Consider the following 16,150-nt stretch of genomic DNA (forward strand, 5'->3'; position numbering starts at 1 on the left):
CCCCCCCTCCCTCCGTTCTCATCAACTCGACAGTACTCGCATATGATTTATCGCGTGGGAAGGGTAATTGTATAAAGGGGAGGGGGCGGTATTAACACTGTGAAATCTATATTCACGGTGTGTGACAGATGTCAGTAAACAGAGCTATATCTAATCGAAACGAAAAAAACTCGTCAAATGTGCACACTCTGAGCTACGCTACTATCTCGTGTCGAGAAGAGGGGAACTCTGTGATAAGGGATGAACGCTCAAACGCTCTCTGTGCTAGTTAAATTGGGGAACACGTAACAGAAATGTACGTAAAGCTGGACAAATTCGCAGCGCAACGATCGTCTCGTTGCGATCGTCTCGGACTCACCTGATACTTCTCGAGCTGCTCCTGCTTCTCCTCGAGCGTGTTCTTCAGCGAGTAGTTCTTCAGAGAGGTTTCGGCGTCGGTGAGCCAGGCGAGCAGACGTTCCAACGAGTTTTCGTACTCGCTCCATTGCTGTATTCTCTCCTCGATACAACGCACCACGTCGCTCACCGCTGTGGCGAACTTCTTGTTCTCGAATCTAGCGGGAAAGGGAATCATTCGAAGTAATGAGATAATTTTATCGCGAATATTATATTATTCAATATATTTCTTCGATATGTATGTTTTTTTTTAATAAAAAACGCTTACCGAAGATTGGCTAAATCCCGTTCCATTGACTCCTGTGATCGAGGTGGTAAAGTGCGCGAACTCTGCGCCACGTGTTCGCCGAGGACGTTGAGTTTCAGTTCGCCTTCGCTCTGGCTGTCCTGTATCGCTATAATTTTGGCTAGTCGAGCTTGAAGAGTGGCCTTGTTGCCAGTGTAATCGCTATAATTCGCCAAACGCTCCCACTGGCGTTTCTGATAATCCTGATAGGCCTTCTGAAGGTCGTGGAACTGTTGGAAGATGTCAAGCAACGCTTCCAAGCTGGATATTCCTTTCTGAGACATGTCCACCAGCCTCTCGTATCTCTTCGATACCGAAACGACCTTCTCGTGAACGTCCGACGGCACTTGAGTGACTTGAACCAGGGTGTTGGCTTTCTCGGCGATGCCCTCGACGATGCGTTTGTGAGCCAGGATCTCTTGGTGCAACGTCTGAAGCAAAATTCATGGACAATATGACCAACGCTCGTTACAAAAGCTCTCTTTCCCCTTCCCGGAAAATAGTACAGGTAGAAAAATCTTGCAAAATTGAACAAGCGTACACCAACCTTCAGTTTGAGCAGTTTCGATCTTATCTCCTGCAAAGAGGACCACACGGTCGACGAGTCCTGTTTAACCGCGCGCTCCATCATATCCAGCCAAGCCAGAATCTGCTGCAGCGTCTCTTGATAGCTGGTCCATTGCAAGGACTGGGCGTCCTGTTTCTTCTGTTGCTCGGTGATGCCTTCGGCCAGGCGGTCCCATCTCTCGCGGGCGTGTCGCAACTCGTGTCTGATCACTTCGCGACCCTGAGCCGAGGTGTCCGGAAGAATCCGTTCTCCGACAGACGTCAAACTGCCTAAGCGATGCTCGGCCAGCTCCTTCTCGGCCAGTAACATCTGCAACCGCGAATTCCTCGCCTCGAGGTCACCGCCCATCTCCTCCTTCTTCAAGATCGCCAGGTTCTGCTCGAGAGGAGTGAGCCAAACGTCGATGGCCTTAAGCTTCTCCTCGTAAACGCGGTGATCGTCGACGACGCTCTGGCAGCGGTTTATCACTTCCTTACTGAGCACGAGCAACAACTGGTACCTGCGGACGAGTTGCGTTTCGAACGTGAGAACGACAGTTCTTCTCTCGCGGAGAACGATTCGACGTACCTGTTGCTAACTTGGGAAATTAGAGGTTTGATGCGTTCGATGCCACTCGCATGCAGCAAACCGTGCGACTTATCCACGAACTCGTCTATCTCCCGCTCCTGTCGCACGATGGTCTCGCGTTTCTCCTTAAACGCGCGCAGTCGCTCCTCCTTGTCCTTCAACGTGGGCTGCAGCTGTTGGTCCCGGAACGCAGCTTCCATGGAGCGGAACCACCTCGTGTGAGCCTCCAACTGATCCTCGAAGCTCTGCCATCTCTCCAGCGCAGTCTTCTGCCGCTCCTCTACGGATTCTGAAGACACGGTTTCAACATCGAGAAAGTTAATGAAGATAAGTGGAAAAACGATGAATTATTGATTTTATTTATTTATTTATGTAACGGAAAATCTGTTTATTTATTTATAAAACAATGAATTATTTGCTTTATTTATTTACTTATTTATATGACGGAAACAAATCCTATTTTGCTTTATTTTTATTAATTATTGTTAAGAATTATTGTTAGTCGTTTATACGAAGGAGATTATTCGGCGTTAATTTCAAACACGCACTTCTTTTTTATCTTCTTTTTATGTTTAATCTTTTAAATCATAATTTCGACTACCCACACATTTTAGAATTGTTTTCGAAAACTAAACTTTCTGCCAAGATTTTTCAGACGCTACCTATTTTACATATTGAACACCACTGAACTCTATATGGTTTAAATTTCCATATGTAAATAGATTATGTTTAACCACTAACTTATTCTCCGATTCTGTAGACTTTTCTTATGGTAATTTGACAACATTGAAACATTGCACGATTTTGGATCTCGACTCAGTTTTTATTAAAAAATCATTATACTCGTACTCATACATTTTGTAACTCTTTCTTTCTACGTCTGTATGTCTACGATATTGTTGTTTAATTATATATTGAAAGGTGCTTAACGTTAATAAAAATTATTATTACAAGGTGCGATTTACAAGATAGATGCTTACCGATCTCGTTCAAGAATTGTCGCAAATTATTCTCCAGAGTAGTCACATCCTTGCTGATGACCTCTCGACCTTTCGGCGCGGTGCTGTTAGCCACCGCCCCGCTGAGCTCCTTCAGTCGCGCGAGGTGCTCCGCTCCTTGCACCTGGCCGTCCTTCAGCACAGCCAAGCTGGTCAACCTCCGCGAGATCTCGGATCTCTCGCCCGTCACGTCGTTGTACTCCGCCAGCTTGCCATGTTCTCCGTTCAGCCAATCGGAGAAGCACTTGCACTGGAGGTTGAAGCGGTGATGCTTTTCGCAGCAGTCCTCCAGGTTCTCCAGCAGATCCCGCGATTTAGCGACGATGTTCTGGAAGAGCTGCTTGATGGACTGCAGGTAGACGTTGAGGGAGGTGTCCTTGGTCTGGTCGACCAGCTGTTGCGCCTTGTCGCAAACCGACTCGACCAGCGTCTGGTGCGACATGATCTCCTGATGCATGATCTTGTGATTCTGCAGCTGCGCCCGTTTCTCCTCCAGGGAGGACTTCAGCTCGGTGTGCTGGTGCATCGCGCGCTCGACGTCCCGCAGCCAAGCGGTCAGCTGCTCCTGGGACAGCGAGAACTCCGCGAACTGCATCAGGCACTGGTCCAGCTTCTGCGTCGAACTCTGCAGATCCTCGGAGAAGCCGTCCCACAGGCTGCGCAGGTTCCTCAGCTGCTGCCGGACTATCTCCCTGCCCTCCGGCGAGGTGTGTACGTAGAGCTTCTCGCCGAGGTCGATGACGGACTCGAAGCGAGCGTTCTCGCGCGTTCGGACATCGCCGAGGTCCCGGATGTGCTTCTGCCTGCTCTGCAGCACGGCGAGGTCGCCGACGATCTCGCTGTGCTTCTTCAGCTCGCCCTGGATCTCCGTGGTCCAGTCCAGGAACTGATTGTACCTCTCGTTGAACAGGCTGTGCTCCTTCACGAACTGCTCGTACCGCGCCACCGCCTCCTTCGCCTGGTTCCTGATCGCTTGGTACCTGGTGGCCTGACGGGACACCCTGCTGGCCAGGTCGGACTCTACGCCTTGGCTCTTCTCAACCGCCGCGTTGAACTCCGCGCCCTTCGCCACGATGCTCTCCTCGAGCGACCTCAGCTTCTGCAGGTACGCCCGCTTCGCCTCCTCGGTGCTCTTCAGGCTCTGGTCCTTCACCTGCGTCTCGATCTGCTTGATCCAAGACTCCAGACGCTCGACCAGCTTCTCGAACTCGGACCATTGGTCGAACAAGCGGTTCAGCCGGTCCCTGCTGGCGACGCATCGCTGCAAGAAGTCCTCCCAGACCTTCCTCTGCTGCTCGAAGCCCCTCAGCAATGCCGGGTGGCCCGCTATGGACGTTTGCTCCAGGATGATGTTCAACTGCTGATTGCAGTCGTCCAGGATCCGGTCGCCCTCCGGCTTCTGTTGAAGCACGTTCTCGATCAGCGCGATCTTGGACTTGGCCGTGTCCCGGTCGATCGAGATGTCCTCGCTGATCGACACCGTCTCGTTCACCACCGTGTTGATCCAGTCCTGCGTCTTCTCGTACGTCTGCAGGTACGCCTCGTGATTGGCGACGTGCTTCTCCGCCACGTTGATCCTGTCCTCCACGTCCTCCGACAGCTTCTCGTGCGCCTGGATCACGGTGTTCAGCATCTCACTCGCCTCGTCGTCCGGCGTCGTGCCGAGTCTCTCTTGAAGTTGCTGCAATATGTTCCGGTGGACCCCGACGTCCTGCGCGATGGCCCTGTACATGTGCAGGGCGAGCTTCTTCTCCTGAAGCGTCGGCAGCAGCTCCTGCTTGTCGCCCAGCTTCTTCCGCGCCTCGATCACCCACTGCTTCACCTGCGAATACTTGTCCTCGAAGGACGACCTGTGCATCATGTCGCTCTCGATCTTCTTGTAGATGACGTTCGCGCGATCGGCCAACGTCTCCACGCGATTACGCAGGTTCTTCAGCTCGGCCCTGATCACCTCCCTGTGATCCGGCGTGATTCGCGCGAACAGCGTCTCGCCGGTCTCCGCGGTGCGATTCAGGATCGTCTGGCCGGTCTCGCGCTCCTCTCCGAACGCCTTCAGCTCCTTCAGCCGCGACTGGTAGAAAGTCATCGGCTTCGGGCCGCTGATCTCGTTGAAGACCTTCAGCTTCCGCTCCGCGTTCTGCAACCAGGACTCCAATTCCTTCACGTTCGCGACGTACTGAGATCTGATCTGCTGCAATTCCCTCAGCCTGTCCAGATGCTGCGCCAGGAACTTGAGCACGTACTGGTAGCGCGTGTTCAAGTTGCCGACGTATTGAACGACGCGCGACTCGGGACTGATCTTGGTGATCTCCTCCCCGAGGGCGATCAAGTCCTTCATCTCACCGTCATAGTCATTCACCTGCCTCTCGAGCTGCGTTATCTCGGCGATCTTCGCCTCGATCCCGTCCGGATTCAGGAGCGTGGTCGCCTCCACGCTGATCTTGCTCTCGTTCTCTTTCAGCCACGTGATCACGTTCTCCGACGTGAGCTCGTACCGCTGCCACAGAGCGATGTTCTGCTCCAACACGCTCTTGATCTTGCGGTAGCTCGCGTTCAAAGACTCCAGGTCGTTCGCGAGCTTGTCACGCTCGCTACGGAGCGCCTCGATCGTCTCCGCGCTCTCGACGGTGCTCAACAGCTTCAGCGAGTTGTCCGTGTCGCCTATCCGCGCGCAACAATCGGCGATGCCGGCCTCCACATCGGCTAGAGAGGCCATTTTCACCTCGAGGTTGTAGCAATCGCTGCTCTGCTCCGGCTCGCACCAGGCCACCTTCTCCCTGTGCGTCGCCACCATGCGTTGCAGAGTGGCGAACTTCTCGTGATAGAGCTTGCTGAGGAAGGCCACCAGCGTGGCGATCACCTTGTCCGCGTAGCCGGCGACGCCGCTTCTGCGAAGCTGCAGCGCCTGCAGCTCCTTCGGCAGGTTCGACTTCGAGATCGTCGGGTACTCCGCCGTCATGTCCGTCAGCTTCTCGTCGATCTCCGATAACTCGTAGTCGCGCTTCTCCAACTCGGTCTTCAGCTCCTGGCACTTGTTGATGCGACGCAGGATCTTCGTGTTCTCGCCGGTCAGGTCGTCGCATTTGATCACCTCCTCCCGGATCTTCGATATCGCGTCGCTGCACTTCTTCAGCTCCTGCCTGATGCCCTTCTCCTTCTCGTTGAAGGTGGACGTGAGCGAAGCCAGTTTATCCGCGGCCTCCTTCACGAGCTTGAACTGATCGTCCAATAAGTCGTTGAGCGATCTCAGGGTCGGTATGTCCGTCGCGTCGTTCAACTTCAGCAGCTGTTCCGTCTTCGTGGCGATGCCCTGACGAAGTTGCTGATGCACCGGCAGCTCCTCGCGATACCTGGCCAATCTCGCCTGGCCGTTCTCGGCGTCGAGCAGACGCTCGCAGGCCGCGGTGAGCGCCTCGTTCGTGTCGCTGAGCCACCTCGTCAGCTCGTACTTCACCTCCTCTATCTGCTTCCAGATGATGACCTGCGTCTCGTAGATTTGCGTGCGATCGATTATCTTGGCGTAAGTCTCGTGGTACTTGTTCCGCACGTCCGACAGGTCCGACTCGATGAGGCTTGTCTTGAAATTCGGCATCAACGACGCCTCCTTCGCCAACTGCTGCGTCTTGGCGTCCATCTTGTCCAAGAACTGTTTGCCCTTCTTCAAGATATCCGAGGCTCTCTTGTGCTTTTCCAGGGTCACGTTCGCCTGGGTGACGTCGGTCGGCACGTCCCTCACCGACTGGCAGAGGGTCTTCGCCTCGTCGGCGAACTTGTTTAGCTTTTCTCTCGCCTCCTGATACTGCTTCCAGTCGGCGTCCATTTCGGCGTATTTTTTCCTCTGCTCTCGCAGCAGCTCATTCACCTTTTCCCAGTTGCCGTCCACCGAGGAGATCACCACCTGAATGTTGGTTATCGCCCGTTGATCCTCCTTCATCAAGTTGTCGCCTTCCCGGTGAAGAACCTCCTTCTCGGGCTCGCGTCTCTGATGATCCTCGATCAGGTGGTCGATCTTCTCGATCGCCGGCCCAAGCTTCTCGCACGTGTCCACCTCGTAGGTGATATCCTGCAGGCTCGTCTGAGTACCGACGATCTCCTCCGTGATCTTCTGCTGCAGCTTCCTGAAGTTGTCCCATTTAGCGCCGAGATTCTCCAGCTTGTCGCGTTTGGCGGCCAGCTCCGTCTTCAGCACCGCGGCCTTGGACTCGAGGTCGCTCAGCAAAGTGGTCGCGGTGACCGGGCGCTCTTGCTTGTCGCGGACGTGTATGCCCGGGGTGCTGTCCATCAGTGGTACGTGCTCCTTCCACGTGTGGATCTTCGAATAGACGGTCTGAAGCTCCGAGGACAGCCTGTCGAGGTCCGCGATGCTCGGTTTCCTCGCCTCGGCCTCATACTTGCAGTGGCTCAGCTGGGCATTGGCGTCGTTGTGCCAGCTGAGCAGCTCGATCCATTTCTCCAGGCCCTTCTTCTTCTCCCTGAGATCGTCCTCGAGCGCCTTGTACCTCTTCGCCAAGGACGTGTAAGTCTCGTCGAGGGCAGCGGCTTCCAACACGGAGCCCCGCGACGACAGTTGCTTCACCTCGTCGTAGATCACGGCGAACGCGGCCTGCTTCTCCGAGTGCTCCTGAAGGTAAGCGTGCACCGTCTGCAGATTCGCGTCGACGTCGTCCACATTGACGTCACCGATCTCGTTGATGTTGGCGCGCAGCCGCGTCATCCAGTTTTCGAAGTCGGTGATCTTCATCTGGAACTCCTGCCGCGCCAGCAACGAGTCGGAGACGCGGTTGATGTGCTGCCGCACCGTGTCCGCGAGCTTGCTCACCCTGGCCTTCATCTCGGCGACGCGAGCCTTCAGCGCGGACGCGCCGTCCAACGACAGGCCGTGGCTGATGTGATCGGAGATCTGAGTCAGCGATATCAGCTGCGCTTGATGGTCGGATATGCTCTTGTTGAAGCCCTTCAACTGGACCAGCTCCTTCTCCAACTTGGCCGCTTCGGGCGTCTGCACGTTCGGCTCCTTGAGAGCCTCCCTCTCGCTGCTTCGCAGCCACTCGTTGAATTCCTCCGCCTCCGACTCGAGGGTGTTCCACGACGAGACCAGTTTGTCCAGTTTGGTCGTCGTCTGCACCGCCACGTCGTGGACCGCGTTCCATCGCGTGTGCACGGCGTCGACCTCGTCGGGCGCCACCGTTCGCCCGGCTATTTGCTGGCTGATCGTCGACAGGCTCTGCACTTTCGGGAGATATTGCTGACACTGAACCTCGAAGGCCCTGGCCGATTCCAGCATCTGCGTGGCCTGGGCTAAGGTCGTAGGCTTACTGCCCATCGTGGCTGCCTTGGACTCCGCTTGTTCGATCCAAGGTTTTATCTTCTGAATACCGTTCTCGTATTCCTTCCATGTCGCGAGGTTCTGCACGGCCAATTCACGTTGCGTCACTATGCTCTTGTTCAGTGTTTCCACCGCCCTGTGGAGATTCTCGATGTCGGCGCGAAGCTGCTTCGCCGGCGCGTCACCGCTGTTTTCTGCATGAGCGGAGGAAATCAAGATTCTGTACATATTTCTCTGATCTTCGACGAGTGGGTTAATTAATGGGAAATGTTTCATTTCCGGCCTAATTTTTAATCTTTTTGTCGAACAGAATTTAATAACATTGATTTCGTGAAATCAAGATAAGTGAAATTAATGTAATGGAATCGAAAAATATATTTCACAAAATTTAATAAAATCCAATTATAAAAGATTTTAATTTTATTGCAAAAGATAATAAGGAAGATTCGTAGAAATGATAGAGAAAACAAGACACGAAATTGGAAAGTTTTAATTTAGTATTATCGTAAAGTACGCGTAGAAAATTTGCCACTGACCTTTCACGAGTTTCCGAGACTCGTCCTCCAGGACGCTCAATATCGACGTTCTCTCTTTGATCTCCTTCTGCAGATTCTCCGTCTTGCGAACTCTCTCCTCCGGCGAGGCCGTGGAATCCTCGATATCCGCGACCGATACAGGCGCAGCCTGATGAATCCAGGATCGGAGCTCCGTAAGTTTCGATTGAAATTTGTTCCATCGAGTGCTGTGTTCTTGAAGATAAACCACCTTCTCGCGGACGATCTTCAACGTGCGTTCCATTTTCTCCTCGGTCTCTGTCACCTCCTTCTGCAGGATCTCCTTCTTGCTCGGCGATGCGAGCGCCTGCAGAAGATTCGCATGCGTCTCGCGCAGTTTCCTCATCATCTCCTCCGTGGACTTTCTCAGATTCGCGCCGAACTCCTGTTGCTTCTGCAGATCGGAGGTCACTTGAGCGGCGTCGTAATAAGAAGTCGACTCGATCTGCCGCAGTTCCCTTTCGGCTTGCTCGATCAATTTCAGGATCTCGTCCTTCTGCTCTTGATAAGTGCTCCAAAGCTTCTGCGAGTCCTTCAGCAACTTCAGCGTCTCCATGCTTTGGCCATACGTGTCGTTCCAGTTGGTCTCCAGCTGCTGGACCTCGGACGAGACGAAGGGCGGCGCGTGCTGGTCCTTCAGGAGGTCTTTACCGCGCTGCAGCATGCTGACGATCGTCGCTCGCTGTTGCTCCAACTGATTCAGACGGGACTCTTGATGAGCCACCGCACTCTGCAGCTTCTCGGGCACCTCCGGCGTAACCTCGATCTTCGATTGTTCGCGAACCTTGCGCAACAAAGTGCACACCTCGCGCACCTCCTTCCGATAGGTATAGCTCTTCGAATAGATATCCGTCTTCGTCATGGTGATCTCGATCGTCGGTATCAGGTTCTTGTACCGAATTATCAGCTGCTCCAAATTCTGCTGCGCCGTGAGAGCTTCGCGATCCGAACGGTTGAGCGTCAGGTTGTCGAGAGTTTGCACCAGCCACTTCATCTCCTCGCGCTTGTTGTCGGCCTCGCGGCAGATTTTCTGCGAACAATCGTCGGCGCTTCATAACAGTCGCGTTCATAACCGCAGGGGTGGACCTTAGTCTTCGTTGTCAGAACGAAGTTTGTCAAACACAGATTGCTATTTACTTCCCAGATCAATGCTCACGCTTAAGAATCTCACTCTGGGAACGAGCGCCGTGAGATTCCCGAGCGAAATGCATAGCAAAACTACGAGGAAACAGCAAATATACACAGGTGCACGCATATTTACCGTCAAGGTCTGGAGCTATCCGGGAGGAGCGCAGAAAAGGCGAAGCAGAGTGTTTTTAAGTATGTGGACGACGTGAGACTGCGAGAATCTATCGCGTATCACAACCGACGCTTACCTGGAATATGGTCTTCTCCTTCTCGAACTCCTCCAGAGTGTTGACCTCGCGCAAGATGGTCCTCAGGGTATCGTCCACGTGATCCATCCAATGCACCATTTCGTCGAATCTGAAAGCCCAAACGAGCGCACTGTAATTTCGAGGGAAAACCATGTCAACGAGAATCAACGTTTAGACCGCCATATCATCCATAGGCGGATGACGGTTTCAACAATTGAAATAGGAATAATTTTATGAACTATCTATAGAGATATTGAATGAAAGCAATAAGATATAATTTATGTATTAATGCAAGAAACAAAATTAACATTGTATATTCGGTATAAAATGATCAAACTTACATATATTTTGGAAAGTAATCCGCACAGTAAAAAGTTTTGTGTTCAAAACAGCCCACTGAAATTTCGTGTTACTTGGTCAATGTTTTAATTTAACATTATATTTGTGTACTTTTTAACACATTCCCCATGTTAAAGCATAAATTTCAATAGATCGTTTTGAACATAAAATTTTTCACTTTGCGTGCATAATTGTGGTTGTTATTATATCAGTATATTAAGAATATTTGCATGAAATAACACTTGAGAGATACAGAATATGTATTAAAAGATAAAAGTAGATACCATCATCTTTTCATTGGATGGTTCATTTTGCATTTTAAGGCTGATGACAAAAAATTAGACGTAAGCGCTTACGTCCAATTTTCTCTGCCATACTATGTACGACTGCACGTGTTGCGACTTTGGACCTTGTGAGCTTTGCGCTCGAAACCTTATAAGCGCGTAATATTCTTAGAACATTATATGAATATTATTCAATATTAAAATAATATTCTTATAATATTCTAAGAATATTATGTAATATTTTTTAATATTATAGGAACGTTCCACTGATGTTATTATATATATTCACTTCACATAATATTCTTGACATATGATAAAAATATCATAAAAATGTTCTTAGAATATTAAAAAAAAATTATAATACAGAAAAATATATATAAATAAAAAAAAAATATATATATAATTTTTTTAGTATAAAATGTATTTTTATACAAAATTATTTCAATTTCATTTACATAATAAAACAATTGGTATCGCAATATATATGAAATAAAAACTACCATTACATGTATTATACATAGTTGAATATTTAAAAAAATACATAATATTACAATAACATTAAAATAATATTATTTTTTTTATATTATTAGGAGTGGACATATAACCTATCTATAAATTTATTAATATTCTCGAAATATTACGTAATATTAAATAATACTACGCGCTTACAGGGAACTAGCTGGGCAATCTAAATGTTAAATAGACACTTACTTCTGTTTGTAAGCGGTCCACTGTTGCTGGACCTCGCGCAGCTTCTTCCTCAGATTCTCTACTTTCTGCGCGGTGGTTTCCCACAGACGTTCGGCATTTTGCGTGGCATCGGCCAGGCTGGTATCGCCCGGCCTGTGTTTGCCATAGGCGTCGCTGATCTTCTTCAGAGTCTGCAGGCAGCGCTCGACCTCGAGGACCTTCGAGCTGCGGTTCAGGAAGAATTCCTGGATGCGTTGCTGAATACCATCCACGTCGTCGTTATTGACCAGCGCCTGTTGTTCCGAACTGATCTCCATCTCGATCTCCTTGAGATACTGGAGGAAGCTAGCTTCGTCCAGACGGAACTCGAGCCTCATCAGATGAAGCGGCGCGAACGTGAGGACCTCTTTCCAGCGATTCTGCAGTGCCTCTACTGTGCCCGCGATGGAGAGCTGCTGCTCGACCGGCAGCGCGTTGCGCAGGTCTTGACCGGCCTTCACGAGATCCTGTATCCACTTCTCGTTCACCTTGCCGAAGAAGTTCTTGTGGTACTCGACGGATTGGCGATTGTCGATGTGCTTGTCGTTGATCATCGTCTCCGCGACCGACAGCCATTCGGAAATTTGTCTCTCGCATTCCTTGAACTTAGTCCAGCGCCGCACGGACTCCTGCAGGCGCTGCTCCCAGACCTGCGCCGCCTGAGAGACCTTGACGAATCGATCGTTGAGCTTCCTCAGAGTAGCGCCACCTTCGGCGGTCTCCACGTCGGCGTGACTATCGACGGCCTTGATGATGCTCGCGAAAACCTTGTTTTTAGACTCTAGCATGGACTTGTAGTAGAGCGTACGCGAGAAGAAGGCTTTGTGGCGATCCAACTGAGCCAAAGCGGCGTCCTTGCCACCTGCGAGATTGATACTCGCCAAGAAGTTCTCGGCCTCGTCCAACCATGCGGATATCTCCTTCTGACCGGCTTCCAGGGACTCCTGCTGTACCAGCAATTGGTGGTACAAATGCAGCTGCATGGGTATCAGGGCGCGCACCTTGACGAGCGCCTCCTTCTCCTTCTTCAGGGTGTTCATCATCTTGTCAACCTCGTCGCGGGACAGATCTTGAATGAGAGTCTGGAACTTCTTGCTGATGTTCTTGAAGAGATCCTCAATGTCCTCCACCTCGTTGTGAAGAGCCTGCAACTTCTCCCCGTAGGCCTTGATCCGTTCCGTCGAGCTGAGCCCGGTGGTCGCTAAAGCGGCTTCGGCGTTCCTCAGCCAATTCTGCAGGGTCTCCACTCCCGCCTTGTAGTCCTTCCTAGTTCGGATGAGATCGCCCGCGTGCATGTACTGCTTGGCTTCCTGAAAGAGCCGCTCCCACCTGGACGTCAGGTTCGTGTAACGCTCCTTCAGGCAAAACGCTACCGATTCGTCCGACGTGGCGATCAGGAAGCTCACGGTGTCCGACAGCTGCTGATGTTTGTCCTTCCACACGCTGATGTCCTGGAAGAATTCCATCCGCTCGTCCTCCGGAAGATTTAAGGCAGGCTCGGCACGTTGTAACCACGTCTCGAACTCGTCCGAGACGAGGGTCCAACGACGCCAATAAGCGACCACCTCCTCGAGCATGCTCTGAGCGCAGCGCAGGTCCATCGACACGTTCTTCCACTTCTCAGCTGTCTCCCGCATGAAGCGATCGATATTGAAGCTCTCTTCCCGGTCTGAAAACGTGGATTCATGGCATTCTTCAATTCGACCCTCTAATTAATTCATATTATATATTTTTTCGTTTCATATATATTGCTTATATTTTGTTAATCTGTATTTTACTATTAATTTATAATTTATATTTTTTAATGTAACGTCGATTGAATATTTTTCTTTTGTATTCTTATAAGTATTATATATTTTTATAAGTATTGAGCGTATTTTTGCAACCGAAGGGTGCTTTCCTGTAAATATTATGAGGGCGGTTCAATAAGTACCCGTGTTAGACAACAGAGGGCGTTCCTGAGGGAAGTTGGTGTTATCATCGTGTGCTGTCATCTATCAAAAGACGGCAAAACAAATTGCAGACTGATTGATAGTTTAGTTTGGATTTGGCAGCCATTCGAGTAAAACGTGTTTCGTGATTTTCGCTAAGATGGAAAAAGAGCAGTATCGTCCGGTAATTCGCTTTTTGATTTTGGATGGGAAAAAATGCGAGGAGATAAAAGCAAAGTTGGATGCTGTTTATGGGGACACTTCGCCATCTATGACCACAGTTAGATATTGGTTCAACGAATTTAAACTTGGGCGAAGATCCGTTTTTGATAAGGAGCGACCAGGACGCCCGGCAGACGTGGTTACCGAGGAAATCATTCAAAAATCCACGACATGATTCTCGCTGATCGACGAAAGAAAGTGCGCGAAGTAGCAAAGGCCGTAGGTGTGTCGACCGGAACGGCAATTAATATTTTACATGATAAGTTGGCGATGAAAAAATTGTCGGCCCGATGGGTGCCGCGATTGCTCACGGTGGACAATAAGCGGATGCGCCAAACTGCATGAATTGCGTTATGAATTGCTGCCGCACCCCCCGTATTCACCCGATCTGGCTCCCTGCGACTTTTTCTTGTTCCCTAACATGAAGAAATGGCTCGCGGGAAAAAAATTTAGCTCAAACGAGGAAGTCATCGCCGAGACAAATGCATATTTTGGAGAGTTTGACAAATCCTATTTTTTGGAGGGGTTAAAAAAATGGCAGGAACGTTAGGAGAAGTGTATCTTTCTAAAAGGGGACTATGTTGAAAAATAAAAAAAAATTTTTTGAAAAAATAGTGTCTTCATTTCTAACACGGGTACTTATTGAACCGCCCTCGTATTATGATTATTATTGTTCCGACGACAACAAGAAACGTTTTCACTCAGTTACGAAATTGCTTAGACACGCGCGGCAAAGTAGCTTTACTTTCCTAAATTGATTAGCCTCCAATTAACTGGTCGACCAATTCAATCAGGTTTTCACTTACCGATATCACCGTCGCGCTTGTACTCCTCGGCGACCTGCTGCATATCCAAGTAAGCCTTCTGAAACTCTTGGAATATTCTGTTCCGCGAGACGAAGTTGCGATATTGCTCGAGCATCTGGTGAACCTTCTCCTCCGTGCCATACTTAACGTTCCAGCCTTTCAGCTTGGTCTCCACGAGGTAGAGGAAAGCAACCAGGCAGCATTTGTGCTCCAGAAACTTCAGCTTTACTCTTCTCTTAGCGGCGCGATCGGGCAGACTGTCGAAACGTGCGGACATGCTCTGCAATTGTTCAGGTTGGGCTTGCCGTGCCAGCGGCGAGTTTTTCGCGTGCTGGAACTTCTCCGTCATTGCCGGCAGATCGAGGAAGAACTTCTTGTGATCCTCCAACTTGTTCGAGATTATATTCGCCGTTCCCTCGGTCATCTCCTCCGGTATGTCGTTGTCCGAGTTCAAGAGAGCCTCGGCTTTCGCCAACCATCTGCCGGCTTCCCCTAACTCGCCCGACAATGCCGAGTCCAATAACCAGAGCCAGTGTAACATCTGTGAAGAGAAAGTCATTACTTCCTGAAGGGAATTTTTATCGAGGTGTAAAATCACGCGTTCGCCTGACTTATGTGAAAACCATGAGGGAACCTACGAGGAGTTCCATCTGCTGCCACAACATTTGTAGGTGTCTCCAAGAATCCCGTGTGATGCTTATCATACTGGGCGTATCGACCAAACTTTGCATCTTCTTGTATATAATTGATTTCTCGTCAGCTTCCCCTCGGAAGAGCATATATTCCTGGAAGAAAACGTTTCGATGTTGTCCGTCGAAAAATTGTAACGAACAAGAATATCTCTTGTCTTCTTCGTTCATCGTCTCGTTCTTAATTTCAGCAGAAACGATTTAAACCAGAAGCTTGACAAGAGTCTTCGGTATCACCCGAGATTTAACGTGTTATCACGAGCTTACCGGATAACTCGGCGGGAAGGCGTTGGTTCGATCAAGTTGCTCAAGATGCCGGATTCTTTCCTTCAACCAATTCAGGAGGCCGTCGTATTCTTCTCGCACGGTCGCGAACGAATCCGGGGCTGTGTTACCCGGCTCCGGGTACCTGTGCAAGAATTGGGCGACGTAAGTCATGATCGATTTCTCGTCGGGCTGCGGCACGTCCACGTCTTCGGGATCCAGCAAGCGCGCTATGCCCAGCTCGTCTTCGGCGACTTGGAAAGCCGTTTCCAAGCGAGCTCGGTTCGACGCCTCTCTCATGGCCGCTATGTTCACCAGGTTCGCCTTGATGGCGTCGATGATCGCTAAGAAGGCATTCCCGTCTCTCCAACTCTCGCCGAAGTCTCGAACTTGGATACCGACGTCCCTGGAGGAAGCGATCTCGTGTTACTCTCGACGACTCGGATTCGAAGCCGGATTAATCACACGAAATTACGACCCGGTAAGGTACTGACTTGGGCAAAGCGTTGGTGACCCATTGCAGCAAGGTCTTCCGCGCACCCTGCTTCCACTTCTCGCTGCTGATGCGCTTTCTCTCACTCGCCGCCGAACCCTGAGTACCGAGGCTCTCGAGGCTGCTCTGACTGCCCCAGGTTTGTCCGAGGTACTCGAGGGCTCTCGTGTTCTCCTCGATCTAAAAAGACGCGATCGATCAGTCGGACTCAGATGCGGCACAACGCAGGTCTTGGCCGAGCCTAGAAACGATCTCTAGCGTGCGTACTAATAGGATGCGCAATGTTATGCAAGTGCATTTTGTCTCGCTCTTTCGGAGCTAC

At 50.5% G+C, this 16,150-nt stretch overlaps 1 protein-coding gene across 7 annotated transcripts in view; it reads right to left on the reverse strand.

Moving 5' to 3' along the window:
• LOC106749075 (nesprin-1) overlaps positions 1-16,150 on the reverse strand; it is a 127,008-nt gene that overhangs the window by 85,479 nt on the left and 25,379 nt on the right. For all 7 annotated transcript variants that reach the window (XM_014628143.1, XM_014628145.1, XM_014628144.1 and 4 more), the window contains 12 exons: positions 15,830-16,008; positions 15,339-15,741; positions 15,021-15,167; positions 14,383-14,923; positions 11,406-13,092; positions 10,072-10,180; positions 8,678-9,725; positions 2,798-8,335; positions 1,818-2,106; positions 1,230-1,749; positions 665-1,113; positions 359-554 (listed from right to left, as the gene is read on the reverse strand). In XM_014628143.1, the coding sequence (XP_014483629.1) occupies positions 359-554; positions 665-1,113; positions 1,230-1,749; positions 1,818-2,106; positions 2,798-8,335; positions 8,678-9,725; positions 10,072-10,180; positions 11,406-13,092; positions 14,383-14,923; positions 15,021-15,167; positions 15,339-15,741; positions 15,830-16,008 (11,106 nt within the window). The remainder of the gene's footprint in view (positions 1-358; positions 555-664; positions 1,114-1,229; positions 1,750-1,817; positions 2,107-2,797; positions 8,336-8,677; positions 9,726-10,071; positions 10,181-11,405; positions 13,093-14,382; positions 14,924-15,020; positions 15,168-15,338; positions 15,742-15,829; positions 16,009-16,150) is intronic.

This window comes from Dinoponera quadriceps, unplaced genomic scaffold, assembly GCF_001313825.1.
Source record: "Dinoponera quadriceps isolate SergipeBrazil2010 unplaced genomic scaffold, ASM131382v1 scaffold2982, whole genome shotgun sequence".
Taxonomy (NCBI): domain Eukaryota; kingdom Metazoa; phylum Arthropoda; class Insecta; order Hymenoptera; family Formicidae; genus Dinoponera; species Dinoponera quadriceps.